Below are 25,175 nucleotides of genomic sequence, written 5' to 3'. Positions count from 1 at the left end.
GGCCAAAATAACAAATTAAATTTTGCTTTGGATCCTGTTTTTATCGGTTCATTTGATCCAAGATAGACCTTTGCTCCAACTATGAACTTTACGGCCTGTGTGAAGAGGGGATAACAGAGCCAGTTCCTTGTTACTAGTTGTAATTCCCCAACTTCTGCTGGGAATGTAATAAATGGAAAGAGTATAGCATTTGGATCAGGCTTGCTTTAGATAATTTTGGAAAAATCAGTGAATCGCCCTTCATGGGCCATGACGGAATTACAGTTTTCCAAAAAAGTTCTACAATATTACCATTTTCCAAATTTGACACATAATCCATGATTGAAAAACTGATTGACAATTTTGGCCAATTTAGGAACTGTTTTGGGCTAAATGGTTTTTAATTGGGCAACCCTATGATAGATAACCATCTTTTACCACCATCCTTGTCGGATGTAGATTTCAAGGATGTTATAGAATAGGTATTCAAAGTTTCAATTACCCCTTTATTTCAGTTAATTTTGCCACGTTCAAACAATTATCAACTAAATTTTGAACTTAGTAATCACTCTTTTTTGACATTGAAAAATTAGACATTTTCTTCAATCTAAGATTTTGGATTTTCCGTGAATTTCTAAGACTAATATTCTTCATCTATTTTTTTAAATTTACGGCTTTATGTTCATGGTGGATTAATAGCATGTATTTATAATAATGTATTGGGTTTAAAATCCAAGATTAAGAGCAGTTGTGAATGAGATTTAAATATAAAATTTCCAGAAGTAGCTGGGTATTCTATTCTCAATTGTATTAATGACTCTTCACTTTATGCTAGGCATTGATTTTTACAATTTAAGGTGGTACAGGAATACATATGTCCAAACTGAAACTATCTCGCTTGTATGCAGATGTTGATTCACTATGTGAGAAATTTAACATTTTCCAAGTCTCTTTAATTCCTCTGTTTTGGGAATGCCCAAACTTAGAGAATTTCAGGAAAGGCATTTTTCAAACTTTATCATTGGTTCTTAAGATCAATTTTGAACTTGTCCGTTAAATTGCTCTGTTTGGTTTTTCTCGTGATCCAGATAAACCATCGTCGGCAGCTCAGAAAAAATTTTGAGCTTTTGCTACGTTAATAGCCAGATGAGCAATGTTATTGAAATGGAAAGATGATTCTTCCCCGACTCATACACTGTGATTACATGATGTAATGTCCTTTTAAGTTTAGAGACAATCATATCTTATATTAAAGATAGAAAGTTCCAATTGATGAAATAATGGGGCACATTCCTAGAATTTTTCTACAATTGGAGGAACTAAATGTGTGGTTTGGCCATTCATCGCCTGTTCTCCGGGGGCTACCAGTGGTTCTACACTATTCTTCTTTTCTTCATTACATAAGGTAACTTTGATTAGAGGGAGAGGTTGGATTAGACCTAATTTTTAGGTTTTTTTCATTTTAGCAGTTAATTTTTTTTCTTTTTTCCTTCTATTTAATTTATTTCAGTTAATGGGTTTGACGGTGTTCTATAGATTATTTCTGATCAATTGTTTTTGAGGTTAATGAAACAGTTTGCCATTGTGTTCAAGATGGTTAAAGGAGAGAAAGAGTAAACACTCTTTATTCTGAATAAGATGGCATCTAAAGGATGACATGGTTGGTGTGGAAATTAGCACAACACCTTTACAGCACCAATGGTTGGGACCGGACCTGGGTTCGGGTCCTGCACTGTCTATAAAGAGTTTGAAAGTCTTCCCTGTATCTGCGTGGGTTTTCCTCAGGGGCTCTGGTTTCCTCCATCCATTCAAAATGTGCAGGGGGTATAGGTCAATGGGGTGTAAATTGGGCAGCATGGCTTCAGGGCGTGAGATTTTCTGCTACCGTGCTGTATGTCTAAGTTAAAAATTAACCGAATATGCAATATAAACGTAACTCATTTTATGGCATCGCGCGCTCATGTGCCTTCTCATAACATTTACTGGGTGATCTCTAAAATTTCTTGATTGATCAAGAACAGTCTCTACTCCTTTCTGAAACCTCTCATGCCTGGGTTCATCCCGATATCCATGTGTGTGTCCTCTCACCAAATTGTTTAAGAATCAGTGACCATAACTAAATCTTTCAGGTTCACATCCTTCCTCCCAGTTTTGTAGTGGAGTCTAATTCTTTGAATGATATTGCCATTACATGTACAATATAGATGTTGTATTTAAAATATAAAACAATCCACATCAATCATCAAGCTGCCATTTACACCTACCTGAGGGATGTGAGAGGACATCAGTACCCAGAGGAAACCCATGGAGTCAAAATTGTAAGGTTTGGAGTAGAGTGGATGAAAAACCAGAAGGCAATTGATGTGTTATGTTGTCTTCTGTTCAATGGATGAGCCTGGCTCGACATTTATCTCGATGCAGTTTTTTTGGAAGTTTATTTAAGAATTTTACAGAACCAAGAAAAAATACAAAGTTTAATCTAAAACTACCCTCTACTACCTCCCACCTCCCTCCTCCCCCTTCTAATCTATCCCAGCCCCTATAACCCTCACCCCTACGAAGCTTATATTAAAAAACTCAATAGCATCGTCTCATAACAGACTGTTACGGTGTGACATCCATTTACATCTTGCAACACGTATAAGGCTTTTACTTAACATCTCAACCCATACATTCCAAATACCAACTTCACATCTTTATAAAAAAAGAATAATTATTTTGCAAATTATACGTTATTTTCTCTAAGTAAATACATGATTGAATTTCATTGTGTCATCTATAAATACTCAATTCGACATCATTTTTCCAAGTTGCAGCTATACATTTTCTAGCCACTGCTAATTCTAAACGAATATATGCAATTTGAGGTTTCTCCAAGCGTAAATTTGCCATAATTGTATTCATGTATCCCAGTAATCATACCCATGGATCCACATATAAATCTATTTGAAAAGAACTCGCAAAAATTTAATCACTTTTTACCAAAAGGGCTTCAACTTTAAACATTCCCACTCTGAGTATAAAAAAAGTACCTGTCTGATCACCAAATCAAAAACACAAATCTGACCCACTAAATCCATATTTTGTCAGTTTTTCAGGAGTTCAATATAACTGATGCAGAAAGTTATAACTAACTAAACTATATCGTACATTAATTAATTTCATAACACTAACCAAACACATGTAAGACCACTCATCCACAGAAATAGGAACACATAAATCCTTCTCCCATTTATCCTTTATTTTAAATATATCTACCTTTTTCATCTTTTCTTGTAATAACATATCATTTCGGAAACAAATCCCTTCTTTCCCCTTATCAACAATTAATCTCTCAAATTTCATTTGACCAGGTTATACTAAAATTTCTACCAAAGCATTCTAATAATAAATCTTGTACTTGATAGTAAGCAAATAAAGTATTTTGTGATATTCCAAATTTCTCTCTGTCTATTAAACCAAAGAAGTGAATCTACTTCAAAACAGTCCTCCAATAATATCACTTCTTTTGATTCCCAATCTTTCAAATAAGAATTATTCATAGAAAATGAAATTGTCTGATTCTGATATAATGGTGTCTTAGCTGAAATCTTACCTTTCGATCCTATAAACTGATTCCATTTATACCATTCTCCTATCAAATGTTTCAATACTGTCAGTTGATACTACTGCAAAAGCAGAGGATTCCATTTATATATAAAATAATGTATTGTTCTTTCTTGTATTTGATCCATCTCCACATTCACCCACATCGGAGGTTGGTCAATATCAAACAATCTATTCATAAACTTTAATTGTGCTACTTGATAATAATTTTGAAAATGTGGAATTGATGACCTCCCAAAACATACCTCCATGTCAACTTTTGCATAGAGACTCTAGACAACTTACCTTTCCATAGAAAGAAACAATCTGCTTTATTTAATTCCTGAAAGAACTTTCCCGGTATAACACTCAGAATAGATTGAAACAAATACTGAATGCGTGGATATATACTCATTTTAATACAATTTACCCGTGTTAACAGTGACTCCTTCCATCTATTTAAATCATAGTTAATCTTATTTAATAATGGTACATAATTTAAGCTGTATAAATTTTGATACTCTTTATCCATTATTATGCCCAAATAATTTTATTTGACCATTTAAACTTCATAAGTTGTTTACAATCTGAATAATCTCCATCTGATATTAGTAATATCTCACTTTACTTTATAGCCTGACATTACCCCGTATCTTTTCAACAAATTTTGTAATGGTTCGAAAGAATTCTTAGGTTGAGACAAATATATCAACACATCATCTGCAAAGAGATTAATTTTATACTCTTGCCCACCAATTGTAATTCCCTTAATATTCATTTCTTGCCTAATTGCTTGGTTCTATAACTAATGCAAATAAGGCTAGTGACAGCGGACGACCCTGTCTAGTGGATCTAAACAAATTGAATGCCTGCAAAATCTGTCCATTTGTCACCACCCGAGCAGGAGTATTAGTATATAATGCCTTAACCCAACTGGTAAAGAGTGGTCCAAATTTATATTTTTCTAACACCTTAAATAAAAATTCCACTCCACACTGTGGAAAGCCGTTTCCACGTCTAGCGCTAATATCATTGTCTGGTTGAGTTGTCTTGAAGCATTAATTATTGTAATTAATTTAGTAATATTATCAGCTGAATACCTGTCCTTGATAAATCCTGCTTGATCCACATGTACTAATTGCGGTAAAAGGTTAGCCAATCTGTTTGCTAAAACCTTTGCTACAATTTTGTAATCTACATTCAATATTATTATTTATTAATATTAGTCTGTATGACACAACTTTTAATGGATCTCTGTCTTTCTTTGGGATGAGTGTTATTAATGCCCTTGAAAACGATTCTGGAAATAAACCTGTATCAGTGGCGAGCTTCAGTACATCAGAATATTCCAGAAATAACAAATCATAAAAATTTCTCTAAAATTCCAATGTAAATCCATCTTCTCCAGGTGATTTTCCACTTGGCATAGATTGTAACGCCTCCTTAAGTTCCAAATCAGTAAATGAACCATCCAAAGTCTTAATATCCTCTTCCACTAATAAAGGTAAATTTAAATTCGACAAAAAACAATCAATCTGCTCCATATCCGAATTCCCTTCAGATAAAGTCCCGATGAAATGTACAAAATTCATCATTAATATCCTGTGGTTTATGTTATCTCTGAATTTCTCCTAACTGCATTCTAGGCACTTGTTCAGTTTCCAATTGCTAAGTTAAAACCGTATGTGCTCTGTCCCTCAACTCATAGTAGAGCTGTTTCCATCATTGAATTATTTTTTCACAATTGTATTATAACAAAGCTTCAATTTGGACAACTGTATTTTATTATCCTCAGTTGAATTTTTCTGAAATGTCTTCTCTAATGTTGCAATTTCTTTCTCTAAGTCCTGAATTTCTGCTATATATTGTTTCTTCACTTTTGCTGTGTAAGTAATAGTTTGACCTCGTAAATATCTTTTTTAAAGTATCCCATAACATAAAATTACTTTGAACTGATCCCTTATTCGTTTCTAAAAAAACCTAATCTGATCTCTTACAAGCGTAATAATTTCAGGTTTTTTTTAACAACGTTTCATTAAATCACCAACAATAACAGGTTTCCACCATCTCTGCGATACTACGTGAAATTAACAATAATGAGTGATCTGACAGAATCCTACTCTTATACTCAGCCTGTCTGATTCGACCCTGCAAATGGGCTGATACCAAAAAAAACTATTCTTGAAACCGAATCATGACGTGAGAATAAAAGGAAAAATCCTTTTCGGTCGGATTCCTCTGTTCCCATATTTCCACTAAATTTAAATCCCCCATCAACTCAGTTATTCTTTTCGCCATTTTGTTTTTTTTTCACAATTTTTCGAGATTTAATCAACAACAGATCCAAACAACAATTAAAATCTCCTCCAACCATAATATTCTCATTGATTGATTCAAATATAAAAATGCATCAGGAACAAAGTGAACATCATCTTCATTCAGTCCGTACAAATTCATCCAAGTCCAAGCCTCTGAAAATAGTTTCCAATTAACCTTCAAAACCCTCTCTACATGAGCAGAAAAAGATTCTAAAAAGGCACCTTTTTATGTATCTCCCGATAGTTTTTACCTGGCCCACCAGGAGTCACTGTTTTCACTTTTGTACATGGTTTTTCATTGTTTGAGAAGATTTTATAATTTGCAATGTTTTCCCGGGAATTTTAACAGCTCTTGGCTAATATTGTGAACTCCGAGTTGCGCACATATTGAAATATGAAAATAAAGTATCTATTTTGAGGAACAGAAGGAAAGGACACTGCTGGTGACACATCTCAGAGAGCAAAGGTGCAGGAAGGGGGAACATTGCAGAGTGCGTCGAAAGAACCAAACACTTGTTGATCCAAACCAAGACTTTTATTAACTAAAAGACTGGAGCATATCATAAGTGGGTCGACCAGTCCAGAATGACCTGGTCTGGCTAGGAGAAATCCTTTAAGACCTGCCAGTAGGTGTGGCTACACTCTCAGCCAATCACAGTCATCCTACAGTACACTCTGGACAGATACACATTGGTGTTAGAATCTGTACTATCAGGGGGAACGACCAGAAGGCAATTGCTGTGTTATGTGGCTCTCTGCAGGTGTGCAGAAATGCTGGGAAACAATTCTGGGGGCCATCTCTTTTTCTTCACCCGTTACAGAGCAGCAGGTAGCTGGGAGAAAACAGCAAGGCTGCAGAGAGACAGATAGATTAGGAGAATGGAAAAAGAAGAGGCCAGTGAATTCCAAAGTAGGAAAATGTCTGGTCATGAACTTTGGGAGAAGGAATAAAAGGGCAGATTATTATTGCATAGGGTGAACATTCAAAATTCTGGGGGAGATGGACCTTGGCATCGCCGTGCAGGATGCCCAATAGGTTAACTTCCATGTTGGTGGTCAATCAGCTGATTGGAATGTTGGTATTCATATCGCAAATAATAGGATATAAGAGCAGGGATGTGATGTTGAGGCTTAAGAAGGCACTGGCGAGGCAGCACCTGCAGTAGCGGAGAGAGTTTTGGGCTCCTTATTGAAGAAAGGATGTGCTGGCATTGCAGAAGATTCACAAGAATGATTCCTGGAATGAAAGGATTAATATATGAGGAAGGTTTGATGGATCTTGGACTATACTCCTTGGTGTTCAGAAGAATGATGAGTGGTAGGGGTCCTAAGAAGCACTTCGAATGTTGAGAAACCTGGATACAGTAGATTTGGTAAAATTATCTCCCATGTTAGAGGAGTCAAGGACAAGAGAGCACAACTTCAGGGTTGAAGGATTCCCACTAAAAACAGAGGTGCAGAGGGATTTCTTGACACACAGACTGCAGAACCTCTTGAATTTTTTAACTGGTGGCTGCAGTGACCAAATCATTGGGTGCATTTAATGCACTTCAACTCTGTCTGCTGCAACAGGGTGGATCTCCCAGTGGCCACCCATTTCAATGCTTACATGGCTGACCGTGGACTCAAGCACATTTAGATTCTGATGAAAACAATTCATTAAATCAGTAAAAGTTCAACCACAGCAACTGCTGGAATATAAGTTATACAAAACTGCTGGAAAAAGCAGGTCAGGAAGCAGAGAAACCAAGAACTGGAGAAGTAAGAAAACAAGTGTATTTGAATTGACAGGCTGGAGAAAACACAGAATAGGTGTTGGGAAATTTGCAAAGAAAGTCCTGGCCAAATAATGTAAGAAGCAGCCAAGTGGAACCACAAGATGCCCCTGTTATGCAATTTACCCAGGTGGCACATTTTTGTGGCCTTGTCTTGAGATGTGCATCTATATGTTGTGGTTAAAAACCCACCGTTAAGCTGGAGGAGCTCAGCCCGGATTTTCAGTGTCCATAGGAGATCAAGATATGTTCCCAACATTTCAGTCCTGAGCCCTTCTTCAAGGAATGAGCCAGATACAGGAACTCTTAGAAAAGGCACTTTCAGGTGGCCAAATGCCCCACTTGTAAAGCCGCATATAATGGCAATATGGGCTGCCGGAAGGCCACCTGAATGCGCAGGATGCGCCTGCCAAATGAACTTGGTAACCCTCCTCCGAGAGGTATAATCGGCACAACACAGAAATGCTGTGGTGCCGGGTGGAGGTGTTTGTTGTGTTTACCATTTTTGTTTTTGTTCTGCGGTGTTCAAGTGTGGAGTGTATTTGCAATGTGATTTGTCCGTTCCATGGTTTACATCTAGTTTAAACATAATGTGAAATGTTTACATTGCTATATCGAACTCAGATATTTATGAAGCAATAAGATTTCTCAAAAAATGTTTTTTATTACATTTTTGACAAGCACACAAGTCTCATTTATATGCAACCATTACTTCATGAGAACACATAACATGCCAGGCAGTAGGCTCATGTTGTCGCATTGGGTGGGGAGGGTGGAGGGGGGAACAAGTTGTGGAAATTAGGAGCTAGGTGGCAGGGTCATACCCTTACAGGATGGACAAAATGGCAGAATGGATGGCCTGGTGCCCATGGGCCTGCTGATTGTGACAATCTGTGCTAATGGGTGCAGGACCATCTGCTTCAACCAACGTCCACTCTGACAGAAAGTCTTCCTTGTTAATCTCACATATATTGTGCAGGACACAGCGAGCAAACACAACACCTGGGACTAAGGTGGTAGAGATATCCAGACGCTTGGACAGGCACCACCGGCAGCCATTTAGACGGCAATATGCATGTTCCACCACTATCCTTGCAGAATTAAGGGCCTTGTTAAATCTTTGCTGATCCAGATCCAGTCCTTGGTGCTGTGTGAACCCCTTCATCAGCCAATTTCGTAGTGGATATGCCAGATGACCCACAAGATGCGCTGGAACCTCCACTCCATTAACATCCTTGGACACCTGCAGGCACAACAATGGAGAATGTTGTTAATTCATACACATGACCGTTGACACAATAAGCATACATAAGATTGACACATGGAGCTTTGTAGGGTGAACACTCACGTCAGGTGGGAAGTGGTATCCGCCCTGGTCCTCTTCCTTTCTATACAGAGGAGAGTTGGTAAGCACTCGGGCATCATGGGTACTGCCCGGCCAACAAACACATCTGAGAAGCTGTAACGTGAATGGAAAGCACAGTGAAGTGATAGACATTGAGATGTGATGTGATAAAGACCAATAAAGGCTTAGCTCACCAGAATCTGTGGTCGACCACCGCTTGCAGAACCATTGAATGCCAGCCTTTGCGATTGTAGTAGGCTGCAGCATGCAAGCTGGGGGCAATAATGGGAATATGTGATCCATCAATGGCACCGGCACACATTGGGTATCCCCTTTGCACCAAGCTGTCATTGGTCTCCTGGAGACGTGTTCCAATGGGCAGGGACATGAGACGTTTACCGAGGAACTTCGTCAAGGCGGCCGTCACCACCTGCACCACCATGCACACGGTGCTGATGCCTATTCCAAAGATGGGACTGATGGATCGATACTCACAAGGGGTGGCATACCAGCGCAGAGCCACAGCTAATCGAAATCCCGGCTCCATGGTTGCTGCGCCTGGTCTATGCGGCTTCAGGTGAGGTTCTTAGAGTTCCAGCACGAAGTGAAAGGTGCCATGCGACATACGAAAGTGTTTCCTCCATTCAGCAACATCAAATTTGGTGTGGTCATTTCTCCAGAACTCAGTGCCCTGGGATCAGTTCAACCTCCAGAGAGACCCATGTGTCACTGACAAGCATCATTCACCTTCGTCTGTGAACAATGGTGGGCGAAACCTCTGAGCAGAAACAATTTCAAGCTGGCACTGGAAGGTGTTGTTAAGGTTACTGAACGCTTACTGTAGCTTTTGACAATTCACATCTGATAGGTAATAGACTCAATCAGCTGTGTTTGGGCGGGAAACCAATATATGAATGGGCTGCCTTTTGGAGGTTGGGACCCTGTTGGGAAGAATTGATCATTGAACCCTGTCTGGAAGATTTGCTGGCCTAAAGACTTGTATTTTCTCACCCACTCTGGAAGCCTGTGAGTGAGTAAAACCTATACTGGTTGTATTTTCATCGGAATTTATAGCTATCCTATAAATACAAACTTCTCCATGTCCGCCACAAGAGTGGGGATCTCCCAGTGGCCACCTGCTTCAATTCCCCATCCCATTCTCTTGCTGACAGCCTGTTCATGGTCTTGTCGTGACTGCAAAAGGTGGTGCTACTGAAATGAAGCACCTCCACACAGCATGAAGTGAACCAGTAACTGCCTTTATATGAACCTCTCGTGCTGCTTTTAGGGGACGACCTCATTCCTCTCTGGGGTGCGCTGGTCTAGGGGAGTGATGTCAGTGCGTTGCGGAGTTGCTGCAACCAGGATGTGGCGACATCTCCCAGGCAACATGTGTCACCAAATGCATGCTTCTCGTGAGAAGGGAAGGGGCCTATGCCATCTTGTACCAACTGACTGGGACAGCGATTCGGCCCGCCTGACCACATGGTCGCTCGGCCTGCTATGAAAAACCTCATCCCTATCACATCCAATTAACACCTTTTGTTGGGCTGGATTTGTCCCCTAACCAGAATTCTGAGCCTTTCTGAGATTTCCTGCTTCTGGGTTATTCTGTTTATTCCTTGAAGAAGGGCTCAGGCCTGAATGCTGGAAAGAATAGCTGAGTTCCTTCAGCATGTCAGTGTGTTTGTAATTATAAGCACAGCGTCTGCAGACTTCTGTGTTTCACTCATCTTTATTTGTAATACAAAGAACTGATGTTGGCAGTGGTGGTGGGGAGAGAGTGGGGGGTGGGGAACCATCTGATGGCATCCTCATTAGTACCTGGACCTACCACTTTGTGTCAGCCTATCCCAACAACTGGGAGCTACAACCCTGCGACATCCCATAGAATTAGAGGACTAACAGTAGATCTGTGTGGAAAGAAGAACCTTAGCTGCTTCTTGCCCTTTCGTGTAAGACTTTATTCGTAATAAATGATCGACCACAAAAAACCCTGTTCCAAGTCTCTTTCAGCCCTTAGTATCATGTCCATACATTCCCATCATTGAACATTTTACATGCGCTCTCTGTTTGCACTCGGATGGTGAGTGGGAGCAGTTCCTTTGGTGGTCCAACCTTCTCCCGACCCCTGCAGAGAAGCTGTTCTTCATCCTGCTGATGCTGGTTCTGATCCTCCTTTCTCTTCCTTGATGGGAGCAGCTGAGAGATGCTGTGGGCAGGGTCAAAGGGCTTCTCCAGGATTTGGCATGGCCTCTTCAGACAAGGATCCTGCTAGATCACACTGATGGGGAAGAGGGAGACTCCAGTGATCCTCTCTGTTGCTCTGAGGGTCCTGTGGATTGACTCCAATCCATTTCTCTGCAAGGACCCTCTCATCCAGTTTAGTTTGTACTTGCGTGGTGTTTCAAGGTCCCTCGGCCTGACGGAGATTGCCGATTCTATCGCATCTGCTGATTCCAAACGACCTTAGTTCCTCCGTCCTGTCGGGTCAGTCCGATTTAATGTTTCTCATCTTTTGTTTGATTTTTTAAGATTGTGTAGTGGATGTGTGTGGGGTATAAGTGCATGGGTGCTTGTGGGTGGGTATATGTGTGAGCGTGTGTAAGAAGGGGTGTGAGGGACAGTGTGTGTGTGTGTGTGTGTGTGTGTGTGTGTGTGTGTGTGTGTGTGTGTGAGGGAGTGGGAGTGTCTGTTGGCATTTGGGTGTGTGTGGTAGTGTGTGTGTGCGTGCATGTATGTGGGGGTTTTATTTACAGTGAAAAAGTATATACAGAATATTTACAATATATACAGAATATATACAGAAGAGTGAACAAATATATACAAATATATCAACGATCAAATATATACAGAACATATGTAGAAAGCACAACATCGACGTCAAATGAAAAGAACTCGACAAAATTATCTCACTTATCGAACACGTCCCTGATATAAAAGCACATCTACCAATTTGCCCCGAAATAGTTGGGGTTGTGTGTGGGATTTGGGATGTGTGTGTGGAGTTGTGTGGAATTGGGTGTGTGTTTGTGGACTGCATGTTCGGGTATTGGGGTGTTGGATGGAACGTGTGAGTGGATGTGTGTGGTGTGTGTGGGTGAGATTGTGCGGTGGATGTGTGTGGGTTATATGTGCATGGTTGCTTGTGGGTGGGAATGTGTGTGGGCGTGTGTAAGAAGGGGTGTGGGGGAGGGTGTGTGTGTGAGGGTGCGTGTGCAGATATGTGGGGCTTTTGTTTACAGTGAAAAAGTATATACAGAATATATACAATATATACAGAATATATACAGAACAGTGAACAAATATATACAAATATATCAACGATCAAATATATACAGAACATTTGCACAAAGCACAACATCGACGTCAAATGGAAGGAACTCGACAAAATTAACTCACTTATGGAACACGTCCCTGATAGAAAAGCACATCTTCCAATTTGCCCCAAAATCATTGGGATGTGTGTCTGGAGTTTTGTGGGATTGGGGTGTGTGTTTGGGGTCTGCATGTGGGGTTATGGAGGGAATGGGTGAGGGGTTGTGTGTGGGGTGTGTGGGTAGGATTGTGTGGTGGATATGTGTGGAGTGTATGTGCTTGGGTCCTTTTGGGTAGGTATGTGTGTGGGCGTGTGTAAGAAGGGGTGTGAGGGAGGTTGTGTGTATGTATGTGTGCGTGTAGGAGGGTGTGGGAGTGGGTATGTGTGCGTGTGTGCATTTCCTTCTTTCCATTTTCCATAAGTGAACAAATATATGCAGACATTTGTACAAAGCACAACATCGACGTCAAATGGAAGGAACTCGACAAAATTATCTCACTGATAGAACATGTCGCTGATATAAAAGAACATCTTCCAATTTGCCCCGAAATAATTGGGGGGACCTATCCTGAACGATTTTCAGAACCTTTCATTCTAAATCCCGACTTCCAGACCCATATTATATTCGTCTAGGAACAAATTCTACTTTAAATACAAGAATCTGGTTCGGAGACGGGATTAAGGGGAGAGGGAGAAAAGAGATTCTATTGGAGTGTGGATGTGTGTGTGTGTGGGGTCACTGTGGGAGTTGTCTGAGTGTGTGGATTGAGTGTGTGGGAAGTGGATGTGAGAGGTTTGTGTGGGGTGAGTGTTTGGTAAGTGTGGGGATGTGGGGTGTGTGTGTAAGTGGGAGTGTGTGTGGGAAGTGTGTGTAAGTATGTGGGTGTGTGGGGTGTGTGTGGGAATTGTGTGTGGTCTGTGTGTTGTGTGGAGTCAGTGTGGAAGGTGTCTGAGTGTGTGGGAAGTGTGTTTGTGGGTGTGTGTGAGAGGTGTGTGTGGGGTGTGTGTAAGTGGGAGTGTGTGGGTTGTATGTGAGGATTAGTGTAGGGGGCTGTGTGGGGGTGTCTGAGTGTGTGGATAGGGGGTGAGAGTGTGTGGGATGGGTGGATGGGGGTGTGGAGGGGAGTGTGTTGTGGGGTATGTGTGTGGGAGTGTGTATGAGGGGTATGTGTGTGTGGGTTATGTGTGGTGTGTGTTTGTGAGGGATGTGTGTTTGTGGGGGGTGGATGTGTAGGGAGTGCGGTGTGTGGGGGTGGGTGTGTGTAAGGTGTGTTAATGTGGTGTGTGTGTGTGAGGGATGGGTGTGTGTGGGAAGTGTGTGTAGATGTGTGTTTGTGAGAATATGTGTAGGGGGCAGTGTGGGGGTGTCTGAGTGTGTGGATGTGTGGGTGGGGGGTGAGAGTGTGTGGGATGGGTGGAGAGATGGTGTGGAGGGGTGTGTGTTGTGGGGCATGTGTGAGGGTGTGTGTATGAGGGGTGTGGGTTATGTGTGGTGTGTGTTTGTGAGGGATGTGTGTTTGTGGAGGGTGGATGTGTAGGGAGTGGGGTATGTGGGGGGTGGGTGTGTGTATAGTGTGTTAGTGTGGGGTGTGTGTGTGTGAGTGATGGGTGCGAGAGGGGTGTGTGTGGGAAATGTGTGTAGATGAGTGTTTGTGAAGATAAGTGTAGGGGCTGTGTGGGGGTGTCTGAGTGTGTGGGTGGGGGGTGAGAGTGTGTGTGAGATGGGTGGGTGGGTGTTGTGGAGGGGTGTGTGTTGTGGGGTATGTGTGTGGCAGTGTGTGTGGGTTATGTGTGGTGTGTGTTTGTGAGGGATGTGTGTTTGTGGGGAGTGGGTGTGTGGGGAGTGGGGTGTGTGGGGGTGGGTGTGTGTATGGTGTGTTAATGTGGGAAGTGTGTGTAGATGTGTGTTTGTGAGAATATGTGTAGGGGGCAGTGTGGGGGTGTCTGAGTGTGTGGATGTGTGGGTGGGGGGTGAGAGCGTGTGGGATGGGTGGAGAGATGGTGTGGAGGGGTGTGTGTTGTGGGGCATGTGTGAGGGTGTGTGTATGAGGGGTGTGGGTTATGTGTGGTGTTTGTGAGGGGTGTGTGTGTGGTTGTGAGGGGTGTGAGTTTGTGGGGGATGGGTGTATGGGGAGTGTGTGAGGGGTGTGGGTTTGGGGTGTGTGTGGGGGTGTGTATGTGTGAGTGGGTGTGTGTGGCAGGGTGAGTGTGTGTGTCAGTGTCTGTGTGGGGCACCAACGTATATAGGACATGGCAAGCATTGCATGCGCCCCCACCCTGCTTGTCAGCGCTACTTCCATCCCCATACTTGTCAATGATGACGTCATCTTGCACCCCTTGACACATCAGCGATGGCACCAACCTCCCTCCCTCAATCAGCGATGGCACCAACCTCCCTCCCTCCATCAGCGATGGCACCACCCCCCTCCTTCCATCAGCGATGGCACCAACCTCCCTCCCTCCATCACCGATGGCACCAACCTCCCTCCCTCCATCAGCGATGGCACCACCCCCCCTCCTTCCATCAGCGATGGCACCAACCTCCCTCCCTCCATCAGCGATGGCACCACCCCCCTCCCTCCATCAGCGATGGCACCAACCTCCCTCCCTCCATCAGCGATGGCACCAACCCCCCTCCCTCCATCAGCGATGGCACCAATCCACCTCCCTCCATCAGCGACAGCACCAACCCCCCTCCCTCCATCAGCGAAGGCACCACACCCCCTCCCTCCATCAGCGACGGCACCAACCCCCCTCCCTCCATCAGCGACGGCACCACCCCCTCCCTCCATCAGCGATGGCACCAATGCCCTCACCCACACCTCCCCATGGGTCAGCGACTGCACCAATGCCCTCACTTCCACCATGGGCGCTATTTTGGGGTTTGTGTGTGTGGGGAATTTGGGTAAGTCTCTGATGTTTGGGGATGTGAGTATGGTGTGTATGTGTGGTGGGTTAGTGTGTGTTGTGGGTTAGAGTGTGGGGTGGATTTGAGTGTGGGGGTTGTTTGTGTTTGTGTGGTGTTTTTGTGTGAGTTTGTGTGTGTTAGGGGTTTTGTGCTTGTGTGGTGTTTATGAGTGGGGTTTGTGTGTGTGTGGGATTTGAATATAGAGAGTGTGTGTGTGGGTATGGGATGTGTGGCTTGTGTGGGGTTTGCATATGGAGGGTTGGTGTGTGTGTGTGTGTGTGTGTGTGTGTGTGTGATATACGTGGAGGGAATGTGTGTGTGTCTGTGTGTGAGCGCATGAGTGTGGGGGAAATATGTGTGGGGTGGTGTGGGTGGGTGGATTTGCGGGTTTGTGTGTGAGGGGGTTGTATGAGGGAGTGTGTGTGTGGGCATATTTATGGCTTGTGTGTGTGTGTAGGGGTATGTGGTTCGGGATGTGTGTGTAGGGCCATGTGAGTGGGAGTGCATGTGTGAGGGACTTGTGTGGGAAGGTGTTTGTGCAGGGTCGCATTAGTGCGTGTGCATGGTGGGATTTGTCTGGCAATGTTTGTGTCAAGGGTGTGAAGGGTGTGTGTGCGGAGAAATAAGTGTGGCAGTGCATGCGAGGGAGAGAGTGTGTAGGGGGCATGATTGGGAATGGGTTTGTGCGTGGGTTGTGTGTGCAGGGGTGTGAATGCGGTGGTGAATATGGAGGGGCGTCCATGTGCTGGGTGTGTATGTGGGGTATGTGTTTGGGGGATGGGTGGAGGTCTATGAATGGGTGTGTGTGTGTGGTTTGTGTTGGGTGTGTGTGGGACGGGTATGTTATTGTTTTTGTGGGGAAGTCTGTAGGGTTATGATTGTGTGGGGTGTGTATGTGGGGAGTGAGTGGGGGATGTCCATTGGGGCCATGTTTTTTGGGGCAGATGTGTAAGGTTGTATTGTGTGAGTGTGCGTGTATGTGTGTGTGTAGGTGGGTGTTGATTTTGTGTTGGTTGTGTGTGGGAGGTGGTCAAGTGTGAAGGTGTGTGTGTTTGGGTGTGTGTGTGAGAGGTATATGGGGTGTGGGTGGGTGTGTGTGGGGGGGACTGTGTGTGTGAAAGGATGTGTGTACGGGTATGTGTGTGGGAGGTTTATCTGTGTAGGGGTTGTATTGTGTGAGTGTGCGTGTATGTGTGTGTGTAGCTGGGTGTTGATTTTGTGTTGGTTGTGTGTGGGAGGTGGTCAAGTGTGAAGGTGTGTGTGTGTTTGGGGGTGTGTGTGAGAGGTATATGGGGTGTGGGTGGGTGTGTGTGGGGGGGACTGAGTGTGAGAGGATGTGTGTACGGGTATGTGTGTGGGAGGTTTATCTGTCCAGGGGTTGTATCGGGTGAGTGTGAGTGTGCGTTTATGTGTGGGATGTGTGGCTGGGAGTTGATTTTGTGAGTTGTGTGTGGGAGGTGGTCATGTGTGAAAGTGTGTGTGAGGGGTGTATGTGGGCGGTGTTTCTGGGTTGTGCGTCGGGGTATATGTGTAGGTGTGGTGTGTGGGAAGGGGATTGTGGGTGCATTGGGTGTTTGTGGAGTGAGGGTGTGGAAGGTGTGTATGAGTGTCGAAGGGTGTTTGTGTATATCTGTCAGAGGTTGTGTGTGGGGGAGTATGTGTATGGGGGATATGTGTGTGTGTGTGCGCAGAGTGTATGTTTGGGAGTTTGTGAGCGTGAGGGTGTGTTCCTGGGATGTGTATGTGTGTGTGGGGTGTGCATGTGGGAGGTGTGTGATTGTGGGGGGTGTGAGTCGGGGCTTGTATGTGTGGAATGTGTGTCTGGGGATGTGTGTTGGGGGTTGTGGGTAGGGTGTGTGTGTGGGAGGTGTGTGATTGTTGGGGTATGTGTCTGGGGTATGTGTCTCGAGTGTGTTGCAGTTTTTTCAGGGGGGGGTCTCGTGTTTTTTATTGTTGGTTGAGGGTTTTTGTTTAAGTTAATTGTGAAAGATTGGGTGCCATTGTGTAAGTTGTAATAAGTAATTTAAGTTTTACAATTGTTAATGTTAAGGGTTTAAATCACCCAATAAAAAGGCAATGTGTGATAGATTATATTAAGAAGCTAAAAGTAGGGATCGTGGCAAGATAGCGTAGAGTCTAGACATGTAATCTCGACCTCTCTGGCCAGATTTTTAAATACCTGTTTTTTAACCCTTTGTTTTCAAGTTTAAACTTTTTAAATTTTAGTTTAAAGTATCAAGCAATTATTATGGCCACTAATGGTAAAAAGATTAAACCTCAAGTTCATAAGAATATACATTTTCGAAGTGCTGAGGATCTGGGGACTAGACGACCTGAAACAGCCCCTGGCTCAATTTCTTCATTGCCTAGACCCCAAAGATTTCCTGTGCGGGCTGAAAAAAAATCTATTGCTACCAAATGAAGGATGGCGCTGGAATTACCCATTCCCCGGAAGAAGGTGCGTGTTCCCAAGAAGTAGAAAGCCTTTTGATTTCAATGGAGGGAGCACACAGGAAAATGTCTCCATTGTTGGAAATGCATCAGGTCGACGTCGATTCAATCCAGTTAAAGAAGTTTTGTGACATAAAGGTTATAAGTCTACTTTTCGTTACCCTGCAGTGTTGAAGGTGTTTTACGGAGTCTATCAATTTTGGTTTTTTGAAACTCATTGTGAAGCAATAATTTTTGCTGACTCATGGCCAGATATAAGAGGACAAAGACATAGTCCAGCATTATCTCCTAAAGAAAACTTTGGTAGCTCTGGAAAAGGAAGAAATGGCAAAAATGGGAAAAAAACAGGAATGGAAAGAGTCCAACTTCTGAAATGGGATTTTCAAGATTGGAGTCTTTTGGGTTAAAAGAATTTTCTTATTCTATTTTTTCTTTTGTTCTTATAATATTTTGATGTTACTGACTGTTTGGCTGGGCAAGGAGAGATTTGGACTTTCTTTACTAGTCATCAGCCACTGGTGGGTGACCCACACCCAATTTTTGTTTAGGGGATTACTACCTTTTGGTAGTTTTTTTTTTGGGGGGGGGGGTTTCTTTTTTTTTTCTTTTTCTTTATTTTTAATTTTTTTTTATTTTTAATTTTTTTTTAGTTTTTAATTTGTGATTTTTTTATTGGAGGGCCTATATACATTAATTTGAGTTTTTATATAAAGATATTATTGGTATTTAGTAATAATAGTAGATATGTCAAAGTTGAGGTTTGCTACTTTTAATGTTCGAGGATTAAATAGTTAGGTTAAACGTAAGCGGGTCTTGGCATATATTAAGAAAATGAAAATTGATATTGCTTTTTTACAAGAAACACATTTGAATGTGAAGGAAAGCGTGAAATTAAAAAGGAACTGGGTTGGGCATGTATATTCTTCTTCATTTAATTCTAAGGCTAAAGATGTAGCTATTTTGATACGTAAAAATGTATCTTTTGAATTACAATCAAAGGAGAAAAAGGCAGAAAAAATAAAAATTTAAAGAAGCTAAAAGTAGATATTGTATTTTTGCAAAGGACTCATTTGACAGAAAAAGAACATTTGAAGTTGAAGAGAGATTGGTCAGGACATGTAATTTTTTCTTCATTAAACTCTAAAACTAGAGGCGTGGTGATATTAGTTAATAAAAAAAACTTTTTGCTGTGGATTTTTTTTTGATAATGTTGGAAGAGTACTGATTGTTAATTGGAAGATTTTTTTCTGAAAGTTGGACTTTAATGTATGTTTATGCACCAAATGAAGATGATCAGACATTTTTTTCAGGGACATTTTTAAATTCGAATCAGGCATATGGGAATGTGTTAGTCGGAGTAGATTTTAACTGTTGTTTGGATCCCTTGTTGGACAAATCTCCAAAAATTGTTGAAAGAACTAAAATGGCAAAAAGACTGTTTAAGATGATGGAGGATTTAAATTTAGTGGAAATTTGGAGGAAATTAAATCCAACTGAGAAAGATTATTCACTTTATTCAGCTCGGCATAATTCTTTCTCTAGAATAAATGTATTTTTGATTTCTGTGCATTTACAAGTAGATTTAATTTTGCAGAATATAAAAGTAGGTTATTCTCATATCCTTCATTAAATGTTTAGGGACTGAATTAACTGAGACAGCTTATCGATGGAGGTTTAATGAAAAGTTATTGAAGAGACCAGATTTCATTTAGTAGATGAGAGATCAAATTATTTTTTATTTACAAATGAAAGAAAATTCAGTTCAAAGTAAATTTATTTTGTGGGATGCTTTAAAAGCATATTTGAGGGGACAAATTATTAGCTATACAACTAAGAGAGAAAAAAACTATTTATTTGTAAGTTTAAATTTGGAAAAGGAAATCGAAGGCTTGGAGAAAAAAATTTAAAAAAATTATACAGAGGATGAAAGGATAAATTTATCTAAAGTGAAATTACGTTATAATTTACAAACGTATAAATATGAGAAAATGATGTTGGAGTCTAAACAATGTTATTATCAATTGGGAGAAAGAGTGCATATGGTTTGGCATGGCAACATAAAACTGAGCAAGTATCAAGGACAATTAATGCTATTAGGAAGAATGGAGAAATTACATAAATGAATACTGATGAATTTTTAAAATTTAATGAAAATTTATATATGTCAGAGGGTTATCAAAAAATGGATCAAATTGATTTATTTTTATCTAGTTTAAATTTGCCAGTGTTGAATGAATTTGAGGTAAAGAATTTAGATATTTTATTTACTGAATTAGAATTGAGAGAAGCTTTGCAATCGATGCCTGATGGGAAATCTCCTGGAGAGGATGGATTTAAGGTGGTGTTTTATAAAAAATTTAATGATTTATTATTTCCATTATATAAAGATGTTTTGAAACAAGCAACTAAAATGGATGTATTTCCAGAATCTTTCTCAAAAGCATTGATTACAGTTATACCTAAAAAAAGAAAGGAACTCTTTAAAAGTGTCACCTTACAGACCGATATCATTATTAAATGTTGATTATAGATTGGTGTCAAAAGTTTCAGATAATAGGTTAGTGAATTATTTGCCAATTTTTTTTACGTAACAATCTGGTAGGGTTTGTCAAAGACAATGTAGTTAAATTGTCATCAGATAATATAGTTAAATTGATTTCATTAATTAATGCTAAAAACAACAAGATAATCAACCAACGGATATATCTTTGGATGCTGAGAAGGCATTTGATCGAGTTGAGTGGAAGTTTTTGTTTAAAGTATTGGAAAAATTTAATTTTGTTCCATTTTTTAGGGGTTGTGTTAGGGCTTTATATGCAGAACTTACGACAAGGGTAATAACGAATGGTGAGATTTCAAAATCTTTTAATTTATCTTGTTCTACAAGACAGGGTTTTCCTCTTTCACCTGCTTTACTTGCTTTGGTGACAGAACCTTTAGCTCAGGCTGTTTGACATGATTTTGGTGTTAGAGGACTTAAAGTGAGAGAAAATGAAAATAAAATTAGCTTATTTACACATGATGTTTTTGTATATTTAACTAATCCAAAAACTTCACTAAAATTATCACAGGACTTGTTGAATAAGTATGGTAAATTATTGGGATATGAGATTAATTGGGAAAAGAGTGAGGTTTTACCAATAGCAGAAGAAGATTTTATGGATTGTAGACAAATTACTAAATTTAGATGGTCAAATAAAATTAAATATTTAGGAATAGTTGTAAATAAAAATGATCATGAATTATTTATTTTGCATTATGTACCTTTATTAAATAAGGTTAAAATTGATTTAGATAAGTGGAAAGATTTACCACTGACCTTAATAGGAAGAGTGAATTGCATAAAGATGAACATTTATGCTCGAGTACAATACTTTTTTCAATCTATTCCTTGCATAGTTGGGTTATTCTTATGGAAAGGTAAATTATCGAGGGTTTCTTTCCAAAAATGGACTTGGCATTATAAATTGGGTGGTTTGCAATTACATTGTTTTTATAATTATTATGAGGTGGCACCGATGAAGTTTATTAATTGGTTATTTGATAATCAACAATCTCCTAGGTGGGCAAAGATAAAGATGGCTCAGATTTTGGAAAATAATATTAATCATTTCATTTATAAATGGAATCCTTTATTGTTACAAGAATTTAAATTATCCGTTTTTCGACATATAATGAATATTTGGTAAAATCGCAATTTAATTCTTGATTCTATCGGAATAGTTTCGATAAGATCACCATTATATCAGAATAAATTAATTCCCTTTTCATGATAGAATCCTTACTTAAAAGATTGGGAAATTAAAGGATTAGTGAATGTAATAGATTGTTTTGAAGCAGGGAGGTTTTGTTCATTTAAAAGGTTGCAGGAAAGATATGGTATTGCATCAAATTCTTTGTTTATTACCAACTTTGAGATTATTTAAAGAAGAATTATGGGAAGGAAATAAATTTACCAGGTCAAAAGAAATTTGAATTATTAATTGCAGATAAAGGTGAAAAATGCTTTATTTCTGATATGTATAGGTTGTTGCAGGAGAAAATGGAAAAAGACAAATGGGAAAGAATTAAATATTATTTTGACATGGGAGGAATGGTCAATACTGTGTGTTGACGGTGTTACCAAGTTAATTAATGTGAGGTATACTATGGTCAATTAGAATTTTTTGCATCAATTATATTCAACCCCTGAGAAATTGAAGAGATATGGATTCAGTTTAACAGATTTCTGTTTTAGATGTAGAGAGCAGAAAGTTACTTTTGTACATTCAGTTTGGTCGTGAAAGAAAATTAAGCATTTTTGGGAGGAAATTATAAAATTTTTGAGGGATTTGTTTCAAAGGGATATTTAATGGATCCAAAAATATGTTTGTTGGGTTATGTTAATGTTCCATTTGTTGATTCAAAATGCCTAAACCATATTTGGCTTTGTTAAGATTTGGGTTAGCAGTAGTGAGAAAATATATAGCTGTCACATGGAAGAATATAAACTTGCAAAGATGGCATAACGGATTGCACTCTTGTCTATATTTAGAAAAATTAACATATAATGTAAGTAATTATTCTTTTTTATTTATATGTGGTGTTTATATTTGAAACACATGGCTATAGAAATTAAATCAATGTTGTAATGTTGGCAGACCAATCAGGGAATATTTGATACATTTCTCTAAGGTTTTGGGGGAGGAGAGGTTGTTTTTTTTTTCTTTATTTTGGTTATTTTTTTCTTTTTTTGGTTTTTATTGTATTAGTAAGGGGGAGGGGATGTAGTTTACAGTTATTTTATGTGTATTTGATTTTCTTTATGTAATTTGAGAATATTAAATAAAATCTTTCAAAGAATCGAGTGTGTATGTGTGTGTGTGTGTGTGGGGCGTGTGCGTCAGGGTTTGTGTGTGTGGGGGTGTGGTAGGAACTGCCGCTGATCCCCGAGTCCTTCCCACTGCCGCCGCTGATCCCCGACCCCTCCCCACTGCTGCCTGACACATCGATTCCTCCAGACGCTCGAGATTCCAGCCGGCTTCTCTGAGCAGGGTGTCACGGTTGATGTAGTGGTTAGGGCAATGCCTTTACATGGCCAGTGGTCAGGACTGGACCTCAGTTTGAATTCTGCGCTGTCTGTCAGAAAGTTCTCCTCCTCGTTGCTATCAAGTGGCTTCTGTGTTCAATCTTGCCTTTGAAAGTTCTTCTGCATTCAGGACAGGTTGTTCCAGATGGCAGATCAGGCTTGGGTTGGTACGGCCTCTCCTCTCATCTTCTTCTATTTCTGCACATCTGCTGGCTTCAAAGGTTGCTGTTCCCTCTCAGATGATGGTTTGCCAGACCTTTCTGTCCATGGTTCATCCACCCTTTGACAGGTCTTGTTTTTCATCCTGCAGGGTGTCTAGCCACCCTCCTCACCAGGCAAGCCTGATGGGGGAGCCGGTTTAGTCGCCGACCACTCGACCATGCGACAGGTAGTACTGGGTTACATGGTACCAGTAGCACTCAGGCGAGTGACCTGACACAGATCCTTGTTTACTCTTCACTTCATGCAAAAAGGCTCCCAAGTACTCATGTTGACCATGACTGTGGCCAATATGCCTTTGTTGAAGAGCCTCAGGATCCGTACTTCCATTTCAGTTCATCTAATACTAGAAGGGGTGTCCTATAGTTGTTTTCTTGATGCAGAGTTAAAGGCTTTGGTGTGGGTGATGAATGATGTGTACAAAGGTTGGATCTGTTCACTACATTTTTTTGGAGTTGTCGAATTTTTAGGTGTTGGCAGAAATCTCCTTGAACTTTGTTGAGATCCTCCAGGACTGGATGTAGAAATACCTGAACATGTTGATTGTGTTTCCAAGTGTGGCTGCCTTATTGACAGTTGGTCCTGCTACCAGCTCGACTTCCAGCACAAGTTGTTGTCCTCCCTTCTGCGCTTCACGAATCTACAAGCAATGGAAACAAAAGTCATTCAAGGGAAGAGATGAACAGAGTTGAGGAAGATCACGCGAAGACGACCAATGGTCTTCAGCTCAAAATCATCTTCACTTTTTCGTAAAGATTCAGAGACAATAGAAACCCATTAATCCCCTATCCCTCTATCCCTCCCCCTTCGTCGACAACTCTTCCTCCCTCTCCCTCCCTCTCCTTCCCCTCTAACTCTCACTCTCTACGAATATCCCTCCCCATCCTCAAAAACTCTCCTTTCCTCTCCCTCTCCTTTTCCCCTCACCCTCTCCCTCTATCACTCCCCTTTCCTCAACAACTCTCCCTCCCTCTACTTTCCTCTCCCTCTCCCCCTCACCCTTTCCCAAAATCCCTCCCCTCAAAAAATTTCCCTCCCTTTCCTCCTCTTTCCCCTCTCCCTCTCCTTCCCCTCTCCCTCTCCTCCTGCCCTCACTCTCTCCCTATATCCCTCCCATTCCTCAAAAACTCTCCTCTCCTTTCCTCTCCCTCTCCTCCTCTTCCCCTCACCCTCTCCCAAAATCCCTATCCCTTCCTCAACAACTCTCCCTCCCTCTCCCTTTCCCCCTCCTTCCCCTCCCTCTCCTTCCCCTCCTCACCCTCACCCCATTACTACCCCTTCCTCGAAAACTCTCCCTCACTCTCCTTTCCTCTCCCTCTCCTTTTCCTCTCCTCCTCTTCCCCTCACCCTCAGCCTATATCGCTCCCCCTTTCTCACCAACTCTCCCTCTCTCCTTTCCTCTCCCTCTCCATCTCTTATCGCTCTCCTTCTCCTCTTACCCTCACACTCTTCCCTATATCCTTCCCCATTCCTCGACAACTCTCCCTCCCTCTCCCATTCCTTCCACTTTCCATCTTCTTCTCCTCCCCCACTCTCTCCCTATATCCCTCCCCCTTCCTCGATAACTCTCCCTCCCTCCCTCTCCTTCCCTTCCCCTCACAATCTCCCTATAACCCTCTGCCTTCCTTGACAACTATCCCTCATCCTCTTTCCCTTCTCCTTCTCCTTCCCCTCACCCTCTCCCTATATTCCTTACCCTTCCTCGACAACTCTCCCTCCCACTTCTTTCCTCTTCCTCTCTTTCCCCTATCCATCGACTTCTCCTCTTCCACTTCCCCTATCCCTTCCCTTCTTTGACAACTCTCCCTGCCTCTCCCTCTCCTCTTCCACTCTAACCCACCCCCTTCTTCGACAAGTCTACCTCCCACTCCATTCTTCTCTCTCTCCTTCCCCTCTCTTATGCCCCTCACCCTCTCCCTATATTCCTCCCCCTTCCTTTACAACTCTTCCTCCCTATCCTTTTCTCTCCCTCTCCTTCTTCACTTCCTCTCCTTCTCCTCAAACACTCCCTGTATCCTTCCCCCCTTCCTTGACATTTCTTCCTCTCTCCTTCCCCTTTCCCTCTCCTCCTCTTCCACTCACCCTCTCTCCCTCTATCCCACCGCCTTCCTTGACAACTCTCCTTCCCCACTCTCTCTCTTTTTCCTCTTCCCTTCACCCTCTCACTATATCCCTCCCCCTTCCTCGACAACACTCCCTCCCTCTCTT

The 25,175-nt window shown here is 41.5% G+C and overlaps 2 protein-coding genes across 3 annotated transcripts in view; both read right to left on the bottom strand.

Annotated features, from left to right (window-relative positions):
• Nucleotides 1-8,301: 8,301 nt before the first annotated feature.
• LOC138750554 (uncharacterized) lies at nucleotides 8,302-14,712 on the bottom strand. Its single transcript, XM_069912652.1, has 2 exons — nucleotides 9,006-14,712; nucleotides 8,302-8,900 (listed from the first exon to the last, which is right to left on the bottom strand). The coding sequence occupies exons 1-2, from the start codon at nucleotides 9,351-9,353 to the stop codon at nucleotides 8,484-8,486; spliced, it is 765 nt and encodes a 254-aa protein (XP_069768753.1). The 5' UTR covers nucleotides 9,354-14,712; the 3' UTR covers nucleotides 8,302-8,483.
• Nucleotides 14,713-16,762: 2,050 nt separating this feature from the next.
• LOC138750563 (microtubule-actin cross-linking factor 1-like) overlaps nucleotides 16,763-25,175 on the bottom strand; it is a 32,868-nt gene continuing 24,455 nt past the window's right edge. For both annotated transcript variants that reach the window (XM_069912665.1, XM_069912666.1), the window contains one exon: nucleotides 16,763-23,607. In XM_069912665.1, coding sequence (XP_069768766.1) covers nucleotides 23,600-23,607 — 8 coding nt within the window. In that variant the 3' untranslated portion in view covers nucleotides 16,763-23,599. The remainder of the gene's footprint in view (nucleotides 23,608-25,175) is intronic.

Source organism: Narcine bancroftii, unplaced genomic scaffold, assembly GCF_036971445.1.
Source record: "Narcine bancroftii isolate sNarBan1 unplaced genomic scaffold, sNarBan1.hap1 Scaffold_166, whole genome shotgun sequence".
Classification (NCBI taxonomy): domain Eukaryota; kingdom Metazoa; phylum Chordata; class Chondrichthyes; order Torpediniformes; family Narcinidae; genus Narcine; species Narcine bancroftii.
This window is presented reverse-complemented; position numbering and strand designations above follow the sequence as displayed.

What these genes read in the sequence shown, in the direction of transcription:
- LOC138750554 (XM_069912652.1), bottom strand. Translation starts at nt 9,353, where the DNA reads ATGACAGCTTGGTGCAAAGGGGATACCCAATGTGTGCCGGTGCCATTG. An exon ending in GATACCACTTCCCACCTGAC is followed by an intron (nt 8,901 to 9,005) that starts GTGAGTGTTCAC and finishes TTGTGCCTGCAG; the next exon opens with GTGTCCAAGGATGTTAATGG.